Below are 12295 nucleotides of genomic sequence, written 5' to 3'. Positions count from 1 at the left end.
TGGCCCTGGCGCCCCCTTACCCGTCTCAGCTACTCCGCCCGCGGCTCACCCTGGGCTCACCCTCCCGGTGCCCCCGCAGACCAACGAGGTGACGGGCTGGCTGGACGGCAGCGCCATCTATGGCTCCTCTCACTCCTGGAGCGACGCGCTGCGGAGCTTCTCCGGGGGGCAGCTGGCGTCGGGGCCCGACCCCGCCTTCCCCCGCAACGCGCAAAGCCCCCTGCTCATGTGGACGCCGCCCGACCCCGCCACGGGACAGCGCGGGCCCCAGGGGCTGTATGGTGAGGCCGCGGGGTGGGCTGCGGCGGCCGGGGCGCGCGGCGGGGCGGGCTGGGGGGCGCCGAGGTTGCGCTCCCCGTGGTCACACCGCCGCGCTTCTCTTCCCCTGCGGCCCCACGGCGTCGCGTGCAGCCTTCGGGGCGGAGCGAGGGAACCGCGACCCCTTCCTGCAGGCGCTGGGCCTGCTGTGGTTCCGCTACCACAACGTGTGGGCGCAGCGGCTGGCCCGCGAGCACCCGCGGTGGGGGGACGAGGAGCTGTTTCAGCACGCGCGCAAGAGGGTCATCGCCACCTACCAGGTCAGTCCGCACCCCCTCCCCGCCCCGCCCCGCCCCTGCCTGCTGCGCAGAGCCCTCCATCCTCCGACGGGCAGCCCCCGGAAACGCCCTTTTCCAGGAGGACGCTGCTCCCCAGAACTGGGGCTAGCGTCTCGTCTCGGAGTGGACGTGGAGACGATGAGGAGGCAAAGCGCTGTGATCCTCGAGCCTTTGCTGTGGTTCTTATGTAGCCGCCCTCCTCTGCCGTCCCAGGTTCCTTGTGGGGGCCGGGCCTCCGCACCTGTCCTGTTTGAGTTGCCTCCCTCGTGACTGCCCCTGCCTGACCCTCATCTCCCACCGAAGCCTTCCTTGGGCTCGGATCCCTCCCAGGGCGGCTGCTCCAGCGCATGCCTCCCTTTTGCCTTCTCTTGTCCCTCAGAACATCGCTCTGTATGAGTGGCTGCCCAGCTTCCTGCAGAAAACACCCCCGAAGTATGCAGGTGAACGGATGGGGAGGAAGAATGGGAGAGCCGGCAGGAGTTTTTTCGAGGGGGACAGGAGCCATGGGGAGGGAGGCTGGGTGGTTTAAGGGTTAAATTTTAGGATCCTCTTTCCCCAGGATACAGCCCTTTCCTGGACCCCAACATCTCCCCAGAGTTCCTGGCGGCCTCTGAGCAGTTCTTCTCCACCATGGTGCCTCCTGGCGTCTACATGAGGTGGGGGCCCAGCATAAATGTCTGTGTGTTGGAAGGGGTGGTGGTGTCATTTCAGGAAAATCTGCCCTCAGGAGCCCTCAGGACAGGATTATCAGTCTGAAGTGTGCTCATTTCCCCCAAGGGAACAGTGAATTTGTAGAGGGAAGATGAACAATCGTTTAAAAACACGTCATTGTGGTTTTTAAGCACTTTATCCGTTTTCCTACAGCTGGTGTGTATATTAACCTCCCCAATTAAACACGGGCTAATTGAGGTTCTGAGGGTGAGTCACAAAGCCTGCTGGTCTAAACCTTAGGTCTTGACACCACACTGGGGGCATTTTTAGCTATAAGCACAGGACCTGGGTCTTGCAAGCCTTTTGAGGGAATTATAAAAAAATTTGTGAGAGCTGAAGAAAAACTTTGATTCCAAAATAATAAAAAGGAAACTTTAAACTAAATATATATATATGTTTAGTTTAATGTATATGGAACAAAGCATGGCAGTTTATTTTTTACAGTTGCGTTATAATTTAAATAATTCATAGGTTACATTTTCCTACTCTGGAACAATTTTTGGACATGTGTGACAATAGCCATGTTTACATATTACATGATAATATGTAAACTCTTTCTTTGGGAATTGGGAGAGAAAGGTACTCTAAATAAAGCCCCATGCTGTTTAGTAATATATATATAGACAGAGAGGGATGGAGAAAGGAAGAGATGGGGGAAAGGGGAGGCATGAACATGCTTTGGGTACATTTCTGGGGGTTTACAATGACCTGGGCCCCTGGCTGTATATAGCCTTGGAGACCAGAGCTGATGCCTGACTTTAGGACCCCATAGCCTCAGTCATCACTCCCCTGCTCCTTGCATTTCAGAAATGCCAGTTGTCATTTCCAAGAGGTCATCAATAGGAACTCAAGCATCTCCAGAGCTCTCCGGGTCTGCAACAGCTACTGGAGCCGAGAGGTCAGGACTGGGGGCACATATGTGGGTGGGTGTATGTGTGTAGTGTGTATAGTGTGTGTGTGTGTGTGTGTGTATTTGTGTCTGAGGGTGTGTGGTGAAAGTGGGCAGTAGAGCCACAGCAGTCAGCTGTACATGGTCAAAAGTCAGTCCTCCACCCCCACCTCAGGGCTGTGTGAGGGACAGTGAGGCCTGTGCAGGTGTGGCTCTACATTCATTGCTTCCCCATAGGTTTTTCTTCTGTCTTGACAGCTCTGGGTCCCTTGTAGGCCATGGAGTACCCTAGCCATCCCACCCTCCAAGGAAATGTCCCAATTAGACACATCCAGGGCATGTTGAGAGGGGAGCAAAGAGGAGGAAGGGTTCTGAGAGATATCAGGGATAATCTGTCCATCCAAACCAGGCCTGAGTGGGTGAAGATCATTGATGAATAATTTAAAGCAAAATCTGATATTCTGTATAGAGTGTTCATAAGAGGAGAAAAGAGGTAAGAGGAAACGAGAGAAGAGAAAAGCACGGAATTCAGAATCATGGAGCTGAGTTGAAAGAGACCTGTGTCCTCCTAATTGCTTTTATTGTATTGTATTGCATTGTATCCCTAATGCTTTTTTTATTAAGGGAAGGACACTGAGTTCAGAGAGGTCCTGTGACTTGCCCACAGCTACTCACTAACAGAGCAAGGACCAAGATGTAGATGTTCTAGTGCCTTTGTCAACCATACTGTCAAGTCTCCTAAAATAGAAGTAAAGTTTTAGATCCTTTGCGTTTGTGGAGGCCTGTCTTCCAGCAGCATGAGCTTTGGATGGGGACGTCACTCACCTTGAGTGGGGAATCAACCTATGGAGGGGGAATGGCCTGATGGTTTTAGAGCAAATGTCAGCACTTGTTGGGCCCAGGACTTGGACTATGGGGTGGAGGGAGCCTTGGTGCTCAACCTTCAGCCCCATATTCTCTCCCCATTCCCAAAGCATCCAAACCTACAAAGAGCTGAAGATGTGGATGCACTGCTGCTGGGCATGGCCTCCCAGATCGCTGAGCAAGAGGACCATGTGGTAGTTGAGGATGTGCTAGGTGAGCCTGAAGCTGTCCCTGAAGGTGGTACACCCCTGGCCCCTGGGTGGGGATTCTGCTGGAGCTCCAGAGCCAGGCTGGGAGGAGTGCCTGGGGCTGGGATCCTGCACTCTTTCACTGCTGAGAGACCTGTTGACCATCGCTCCCTCTGTGTGATTCTGGTCCCCTTGGGGCTGGTTGGAGCCTGACTCCTGGGCTAGTGGAGCTGTGGTGGCCCTGAGCTCTCTCAGACTCTCTGGTATTTCATCCCCAGATTTCTGGCCCGGGTCTCTGAAGTTTTCGCGCACAGACTACCTGGCCAGCTGTCTGCAGAGGGGCCGTGATCTGGGCCTGCCCTCTTATACAAAGGCCAGGACAGCACTGGGTCTGCCTCCCATTACCAGATGGCAGGACATCAACCCTGCACTCTCCCAGACCAACCACACTGTAAGGAGGGGTGGGGACCCAGGGGACAGGGTGGGAGGGCCAGGGCACATTGGCCCAAGACACAGAAAGCAGGCAATGAGACACCAACACTAGAGACAAGTCTCTGATGAGAGGGACAGGACTCACTGAGGTGGCTTTTCCCAGTGTCATAACCAGGATAGAGGTTACCAAACCAGCAGGATTTGGCATGCGATTTTGTGACTGTTCAGATCTAGCAAATGATTGTTGAGTATCTACTGCATGCCAGGCACTTAATAGGCATTATCTCATTCACTCTTCCCAACAACCATCTGAGCAGGTGTAGAAGGTCCTCAATCCAGGAACAAGCTGTATTTTTATATGCACTGATACTCAAGCTGCCTCGGGGAGTCAGTTGTCACACCCTCAGCTGTCACCTGGACAAGTGGCATTGCCTGCCAGCCAACAGACCAGTTTGGGTTCCCTTACCATCTTGGCACAGTGATGTTTCCATAATTTCATACTTATTTTATTGTTTTTGTCCTTTTTTACAAGATTGTTGGAAAGTGGACAATTAAAAAGCTGATGAAGAAGCAATATGCACATGGGGCTTGTAAACTTTATAAAATCAATGTAAGGATAGGAATCACCAGGCATACCAAAAGTAACAAACCTTAAACTTTAACGGGGCCTCATTAGAATTAAGCTGATCATGTGTTTATGTGGGGCAAAAAGAATTAAAGGTCAGGTAGAAAATGCTCAAAAAAAGAAAAAAAAAAGGGAAAATGACAATGCTGCTCATATAATGTTGAAGTCTGTCTCCAAAAGGCAACATACAGGCAAGAATTTGCTTTTTAAAAACTTTGTTAGCTCTAAACAACAGAAACCTTTTCAAACACAATTCTACCATTCCAACTTTTGCACTGATTTTGACCCTCAACTTTCATACCTTTTTTTTTTTTACATAATTTATTTTTTTAATTTATATCCAAGTTAGTTAGCACATGGTGCAACAATGATTTCAGGAGTAGATTCCTTAATGCCCCTTACCCGTTTAGCCCATCCCCCCTCCCACAACCCCTCCAGTAACCTTCTGTTTGTTCTCCATATTTAAAAGTCTCCTGTGTTTTGTCCCTCTCCCTGTTTTTGTATTATTTTTGCTTCCCTTCCGTTATGTTCATCTGTTTTGTATCTAAATTCCTCATATGAGTGAAGTCATAGGATAATTTGTCTTTCTCTGACTAATTTTGCTTAGCATAAGATCCTATAGTTTCATCCAAGTAGTTGCAAATGGCAAGATTTCGTTCTTTTTGATTGCCGAATAATACTCCACTGTATATATATACCACATTTTCTTTATCCATTCATCCATCAATGGGCATTTGGGCTCTTTCCATACTTTGTTGTCAGTAGCACTGCTATAAACATCGGAGGGAGTGTGCCCCTTCAAAACAGCACACCTGTATCCCTTGGATAGATACCTAGTAGTGCAATTGCTGGGTGGTAGGGTAGTTTATTTTTAATTTTTTGGGGAACCTCCATACTGTTTTCCAGAGTGGCTGCACCAGCTTGCATTCCCATCAGCAGTGCAAAAGAGATCCTCTTTCTCTGCATCCTTACCAACATCTGTTGTTGCCTGAGTTGTTAATGTTAGCCATTCTGACAGGTGTAAGGTGGTATTTCGTTGTGGTTTTGATTTGTATTTCTCTGATGATGAGTGATGTTGAGCATTTTTTCATGTGTCAGTTGGCCATCTGGATGTCTTCTTTGGAAAAGTGTCTATTCGTGTCTTCTGCCCATTTCTTCACTGGATGATTTGTTTTTTTGGGTATTGAGTTTGATAAGATCTTTATACATTTTGGATACTAACCCTTTATCTGATATGCCATTTGCAAATATCTTCTCCCATGCCATCATTTGCCTTTTAATTTTTCTGATTGTTTCCTTCACTGTGGAGAAAGCTTTTATTTTGATGAGGCTCAAATAGTTCATTTTTGCTTTTGTTTCCCTTCTGGAGACGTGTTGAGTAAATTGCCATGGCCAAGGTCAAAGAGGGTTTAGCCTACTTTCTCCTTGAGGATTTTGATGACTTTCTGTCTTACATTTAGGTCTTTCATCCATTTTGAGTTTATTTTTGTGTATGGTGTAAGAAACTGGTCCAGGTCCAGTCTTCTGCATGTCGCTGTCCAGTTTTCCCAACACCATCTGCTGAAGAGACTGTCTTTATTCCATGGGATATTCTTTCCTGCTTTGTCAAAGATTAGTTGGCCATATGTTTGTGGGTCCATTTCTGGGTTCTCTATTCTTTTTTTTCCCCCCTGGGTTCTCTATTCTTTTTTAAAAATTTTTAATGTTTTTATTTATTTTTTTAAGATAGAGACAGTGCAAGTGGAGGAGGGGCAGAGAGAAAACTGTGACATCATGACCTGAGCTGAGGTCAGACATCTAACTGACTGAACCACCCAGGTGCCCCCTGGGTTCTGTATTCTATTCCACTGATCTGAGTGTTTGTTTTTGTGTCAGTACCATACTGTCTTGATGATTACAGCTTTGTAATACATCTTGAAGTCTGGAATTGTGATGCCTCCAGCTTTGGTTTTCTTTTTCAAGATTGCTTAGGCTATTTAGGGTCTTTTCTGGTTCCATACAAATTTGAGGATTGTTCGTTATAGCTCTGTGAAGAATGCTGGTGTTATTTTGATAGGGATTGCAACTTTTATACCTTTTTAAGAGCAAGCTACATAGGGAACTGGCTGCCTGTTTTATTCCAACTTTATAAAATAGGCAGCTGAATCTGTGAGTTCCCATAAATGAGTTAACTTATGTAAAGCACTCAGAGCAGTGCCTGGGGCATAATAAGGGAGTGAATGTCACTGTCATTTATTATTATCATCCTTGAGGCTGATACCTGGGAACTAGCTCTTTGCCCCAGGGTGTGTGCCAGGTCTTTGCACTCACTCTTGTCCTTTCTTGGCCTCAGGTGCTGGAGGCCACAGCTGCCCTGTATAACCAGGACCTGTCCCGACTGGAGCTGCTCCCTGGGGGGCTTCTGGAGAGCCATGGGGACCCTGGGCCTCTCTTCAGTGCCATCGTCCTCAACCAGTTTGTGCGGTTGCGGGATGGTGACCGCTACTGGTTTGAGAACACTAGGAATGGGTAAGGCCTTCCTGGACCCTTCCTCCAACCCCCCATTGGCCCGGGCCCCAGGCCCTCAGTGTGTAAAGTAAGCAACCCCATGGGCCCTGGATTCTCAACTGACCGCACTGAGTCCTCAGCCCCTCTAGGCCTCTTTCCTCAGGCCTCTCCGTCTACCACTGCAGTAGCTCCTCACCTCTCCCACCCCCAGGCTGTTCTCTGAGGAAGAGATTGTGGAGATCAGAAACACTTCCCTGCGGGATGTTCTAGTGGCTGTCATCAACACGAGCCCCAGTGCCCTGCAGCCCAATGTCTTCTTCTGGCATGCAGGTGAGAGACCAGGAGGTGATTGGAGGGATTTGGGGTCTGGTGCCTGATCCCTCCCCAGCTGTGGGCCTGGTTCAGATGTGGCTGAGCAGTAGACCCCAAGGAGGCAGTGAGCAATGTTTCTGCCCTTGGGAACTTTGGCTCTAGGCAAAAACATGGCCACATGTGGATGTGTAGGTCCCCTTCTGCACAACCCCAGGAGGTACCCAAGTGAGGGCAAGACTGAGACTCAGAGAGACCTAGAGAGGAGACTTCCATCTGGCTGGGCTGAGCCTGGGGTGGGTGTGACATCAGAAGGGCCCAGTGCCATGAGGATATCCTAATCCCACAGCAGTGACAAGTGAACTCTGTGTGTGTGTGTATGTGTGTGTATACATATGTGTACGTGTGAGAGACAGAGGCTGAGGTGCATTTTTGACCCCATTTGTTACCTAAGTAGGCAAACACCACATTCCTGGTATAATGACAGGGGTAAGCAGCTCCCAGCCCTCTGAGACTCAAAAGTCCTCCACCCTACCCTTTCTGTCACCCTAACTCCTCAGTGATTCTGTGCCAGAGCCTCTGGCCCAGCACCAACCCCCCCAATACTCTAGCTTCCTCTGTCTCCCCAGGAGACCCCTGCCCACAGCCAAGACAGCTCAGCACTGAGGGCCTGCCAGCCTGTGTTCCCTCCATCATGCGGGACTATTTTGAAGGCAGTGGATTTGGCTTTGGGGTCACCATTGGAGCTCTCTGCTGCTTCCCTCTGGGTAAAAGTGATGGGCAGGGTGGGGTTGTGTGAAATTTGTAAGTTGAGAGGTGGGAGTGGGGTGGTTTCATCTACAACAGATCATGCAGAGTACTATTCCTCTGGGCACATGAGAACAACATCACAACAGGAGGGAACATAGAAGTATCTGACCTACAGATAAGTCAGCTCCAGGGAAAATTGCCTTCCTGTTCTCCTGGGGTCCCTTCAGGGCCCAGATTGGTTAGGAGCCACAATTTACAGTTATTTCCAGGAGCTTGGGCCTGGGAAATTGTCAGAGGCAACCCCTGCATGAGAACCAGTTGAGAACTAGCTGGGGCAAAGGCTTGACAGGTAGTCTTTGGCATGGCTGTGTGTAGGTCCACTGGCAGAGTGGCAGAGTGGGTCCAGGTTTTGGCACGAGGACTCTGGACCTAGTCTCTGCCTGGGAAGGGACCTGCACAGTGGAAGCAGGGGAGGCTGTGCAGGCATCTTAAGTGATACCCAAAGCTCCCTCCCCACCCACCCCCCATCAATTCAATTTGAGACAATTGAATGGGCTGACCTAGGAGGTGGGGAAAGCAGGGGGTCTTGCCAAGGAAAGGGCAGTTGCTTTCCCCAGTCCCCCACCTTCCTTTGAGCATCCTACTGCTTCTGCCCTCTCAGTGAGTCTGCTCAGTGCCTGGATTGTTGCCCGGCTCCGGAGGAGAAATTTCAAGAGGCTCCAGGGCCAGGACCGCCAGAGTGTCATGTCTGAGAAGCTCGTGGGGGGCATGGAAGGTAGGCCTGGAGCTGGCCAGGGTGGTGGTGGAGAAGATATGATTCAGGGCTGCAGTCCCCTCCCCCACCTCAGCAGCTTAAGGAAAAGGCCTCCCTTTTCTAGGCCTCTAAGCAAGCCAGGCCAGCTGGGAAGAGCCATGGAGGCGTTAGGTGGACATTGGACCCGGAGTCCTCCACCCTCCATAAATTCTCCTAATGGTCCCAAATAAAGGAGATGTAATAGACTCATGGGAAGAAGTCACATTCATACATTTCATAGGCATACTATGATTCTCTAGAGTCCTGGGGAAGTGATGCTTTGTGGCATCTTACAGTGGAATTTCAGGCAATAGAGAAGTAATTAATGAAGGTCTAGAATCACGTTGAGGATTGGAATCTTGGTCCACAACTTTGAGCTTTTGGGTCTTAGGCAGATTTTTTAATGTCTCTAAACTTATTTTTTGTTATGTGTAAAACAGAACCAATAATAGCACTCACCTCACAGATATACGAAGATTAAATTAACTAGTTCACGCAAAGCACTTGGTACAGCATTGCACACATAGTAAACACACAGGAAATGGTACTTATTATTCTTTACATATGCTAGAGGTACAAGGGGTTGTTAGGAGGGGCTGACTCTCAGTACCTAAGAAGGAGCAAGGAGCTGTGGAGGCCTGGACCTAACTCCAGCCCTAAGCTGGCCTCCTTCCTCCTGGCCCCAGCTGACCCAGAACTGTCTCTCCTCAGCTTTGGAATGGCAGGGCCACAAGGAGCCCTGCCGGCCTGTGCTGGTGCACCTGCAGCCTGGGCAGATCTGTGTGGTGGACGGCAGGCTCTCTGTGCTCCGCACCATCCAGCTGCGCCCCTCCCAGCAAGTCAACCTCATCGTGTCCAACAACCGAGGACGCCGCACCCTGCTGCTTAAGATCCCCAAGGAATATGACCTGGTATGGCCCAGCTGGTCCCTGGTTCCTTGTCCACATCCAGGGAGGCAGCCAGGGGAGGAGAAGGAGCACAGAATCAGGCTGGGTTTCTAGTCTCTGGCTGTAGTACCTGATAGAGAGATAAACTTGAACACATTCATCCTGCTCTGGGCCTGCTGGGTGACATGATCTCCACAGTCCCTCCTTTTTGCACAGTCTTCCCCCCTCCTTTTCTGAGGGTGCCCCAGTAGGTCTTAGCTGGGAGTCCTTAGAAGAAGCCAGGCCCTCTTCCCTGTTGCCTGGTTTTTAGGATCTAGTGACTTGTTAGAAATTTTGGAGGGGAACTCAGTCACAGGCTGATTTTCGGCTCTGACTGTCTGTCCTCTGTCCCCTCCATCATCTGTCCCCCTGCCTTCCTCTCTCTTCAGGGCTGAATAGAGAGGGAAGAGTGGCTTCAGACATGCATCTTTGAATGCTAGCTTTGTGCCTATAAGCAAGCCATGGAGCCCACAGAGCACATGGAGTCTAGGAGATAACAGTATATCTCTTTTCCGAGGGCACTCTTTCCAGTGGCCCCTGACAAAGCTCATGTACAGCTCCTGGCCTCAAGAGGCTCTGACAAATGCTTGCTCCGCCTGTTGCTGCTTCCGTAGGTGCTGCTGTTTAATGTGGAGGAAGAGCGGCAGGTGCTGGTGGAAAACCTTCGGGGGGCCCTGAAGGAGAGTGGGCTGAGGTTCCAGGAGTGGGAACTGCGGGAGCAGGAGCTCATGAGGGCAGCTGTGACACGAGAACAAAGGAGCCACCTACTGGAGACCTTTTTCAGGCACCTTTTCTCCCAGGTGTGTATGTAGGGTCAGATCTCTCCTTGCATGTATGCCTGTAGTTCCCTTACCTGCACAGGCCATGGGGTGATTCCAGGGAAAGTCAGGAGCCCTGACACTAACAATCAGTTCTACTGCGTTTTTGGCCCAATCACCTAGCCTTTCTGTAAGGAGAGGCTCCCGTGTCCACCCGTGCCATTCTAGGGAGGCCATGTCAGGAGCTTTTCTGCATGTGTCACTCAGCTCTCTCCTCAGGGCTGTCCAAGCTTTCTGCCCTTACTTGACTCATCCTGACCAAAAGGCTGCAGAAATCTAGGGCTAGACAGGCAGTGTGGGGACACTGAAAGCCCTTGGTCCCCCCTCTTTGGAAGAGTGCAGCTGCCAGAGGCCACCATAGGGCGCGAGTGCTTCCCTTGCAGACTTCCAAGAATTACTGAGAGGCTGTGGGGAAACAAGTCAGGAAGAGAAATGCAAAGACTTGGCATCCGTATCGGGCACAGAAATAAAGCAGCCTGGGTGGAGAATGGTCGAGAGGGAAGCTTGGTAGAGATAAGATAAATAGAGCTTATAGAGCATGCCCATCCCCCTCCCACTGAAGGAGTTTGTCATCCCTCTGGGAAGATGGGACATGCCCAGAAAGGAAGGTTAAGTGGTAAAGAATCTTGGATACAAAACTGATCCAGGAGATAAGCAGTCTAGGAGGTCAGAAAAGGTATAAAGTCTTCAGGCCAGTGGAGGGTCATGGTTCAGGTCAAATTTGGTGAGGACTTAAAAAGAGGTGGAAAATTTTGGGCTCAGAGGAAAGGAACAAGAAGGACTGTGCAGAGGTGCCCAGAAAAATGGCAAAAAAATTAATATTTGAGGAGAAGGAGCAGGGTTGGCTGGCTGGGGAGAGGATTCATGAGGGAAAAGAGCATTTAATGGTTGTTAACTATGTGCCAGGCACATGATGCTTGTCATTTACCCCTCAAACTAGTTGAACTTGAGTATGCACTAGAATGGAAGAACCTCCAGGTGGAGTGATACATTGCCAGGGCCCAGGCAGGACCTGGGCACCTCCACTCAGGTCAGGACCCATCAGGGCCACAGGACCTCCTATGTGGGGGGTGACAGAGAGTGCTACTGTGTCCTGGGGGCAGCTGCCACCCCTTTCTACCTGCACAGTGTTCTCAGGTTTCAAAACACTTTCCATACAATGGCTGGTGTTGATTCTCACAATAGCCCTGTGAGATAAGTAGGAAAATGGATGCCAGACAAGTGAAGAGACTTGCCTGAGGTCACACAGTAAGTGGGTGGTAGAGCTGGGACAGGAACCTAGGTCTTTTGTCACCAGCCCCAGGCTCTTTTCACTAAAGCTCATTGTTTGAAGCAACAAGGTTTGCTCATGAAACCATAGCCAGGCTTGGGCCAGGGGACCCCAGTTGATGTCAGGAAAAATAGGTGCTGTGGCCCGTGGCCTGCTTACTACCCTCACCGTCTCTTCTGATGCTGGGGCAGCCCCTGGGTGGGCTGCAAGTAGCCCGTGGTGGGAATTCTCCTTTCCCAAACCCAGATTTTTCTCAACTTAGCTGAGGCTTTTTCTCAGTGAAAACTCAGTGTAAGCTAGGACTGACAATGGGTCAGTTGACTCTGAGGATATGATGATGTCTCAGGAATTCTAAAGGGAGGACTATGACCTGGCCTGGAAGGGGCTAGGAAAGGGAAAGCTGCCAGCAAACAAGGTCACCCCTCTCTCTTAGCCTGCTCCATTTTCTCTGTGTGTTTACTTCCCTCTGTCTGTGTCTCTGAGCACTTGGAAGAACAGGGTGGTCTACAACTTCCAAATTTTCCTGTGCTCAGGTCAAGACAGACCTGAGACATCTCAGTCCCAATCCTAGATTGCCTGCTTGGATCAAGTTGCATCCCTGGTCTAGTCAGCTAACATAGAGAGTCAGGGTTCCGTA

The 12295-nt window shown here is 50.2% G+C and overlaps 1 protein-coding gene across 2 annotated transcripts in view; it reads left to right on the top strand.

The window, feature by feature from the left end:
- Window positions 1-12295, top strand: part of DUOX1 (dual oxidase 1) — a 34208-nt gene that overhangs the window by 5926 nt on the left and 15987 nt on the right. For both annotated transcript variants that reach the window (XM_043555516.1, XM_043555517.1), the window contains exons 7-19: window positions 80-281; window positions 412-578; window positions 976-1036; window positions 1156-1252; window positions 2115-2205; window positions 3171-3273; window positions 3527-3699; window positions 6638-6813; window positions 7004-7122; window positions 7731-7868; window positions 8513-8626; window positions 9356-9555; window positions 10185-10370. In XM_043555516.1, coding sequence (XP_043411451.1) covers window positions 80-281; window positions 412-578; window positions 976-1036; window positions 1156-1252; window positions 2115-2205; window positions 3171-3273; window positions 3527-3699; window positions 6638-6813; window positions 7004-7122; window positions 7731-7868; window positions 8513-8626; window positions 9356-9555; window positions 10185-10370 — 1827 coding nt within the window. The remainder of the gene's footprint in view (window positions 1-79; window positions 282-411; window positions 579-975; window positions 1037-1155; window positions 1253-2114; window positions 2206-3170; window positions 3274-3526; window positions 3700-6637; window positions 6814-7003; window positions 7123-7730; window positions 7869-8512; window positions 8627-9355; window positions 9556-10184; window positions 10371-12295) is intronic.

The sequence above is a fragment of the Prionailurus bengalensis genome, chromosome B3 (genome assembly GCF_016509475.1).
Source record: "Prionailurus bengalensis isolate Pbe53 chromosome B3, Fcat_Pben_1.1_paternal_pri, whole genome shotgun sequence".
Classification (NCBI taxonomy): Eukaryota; Metazoa; Chordata; class Mammalia; order Carnivora; family Felidae; genus Prionailurus; species Prionailurus bengalensis.
This window is presented reverse-complemented; position numbering and strand designations above follow the sequence as displayed.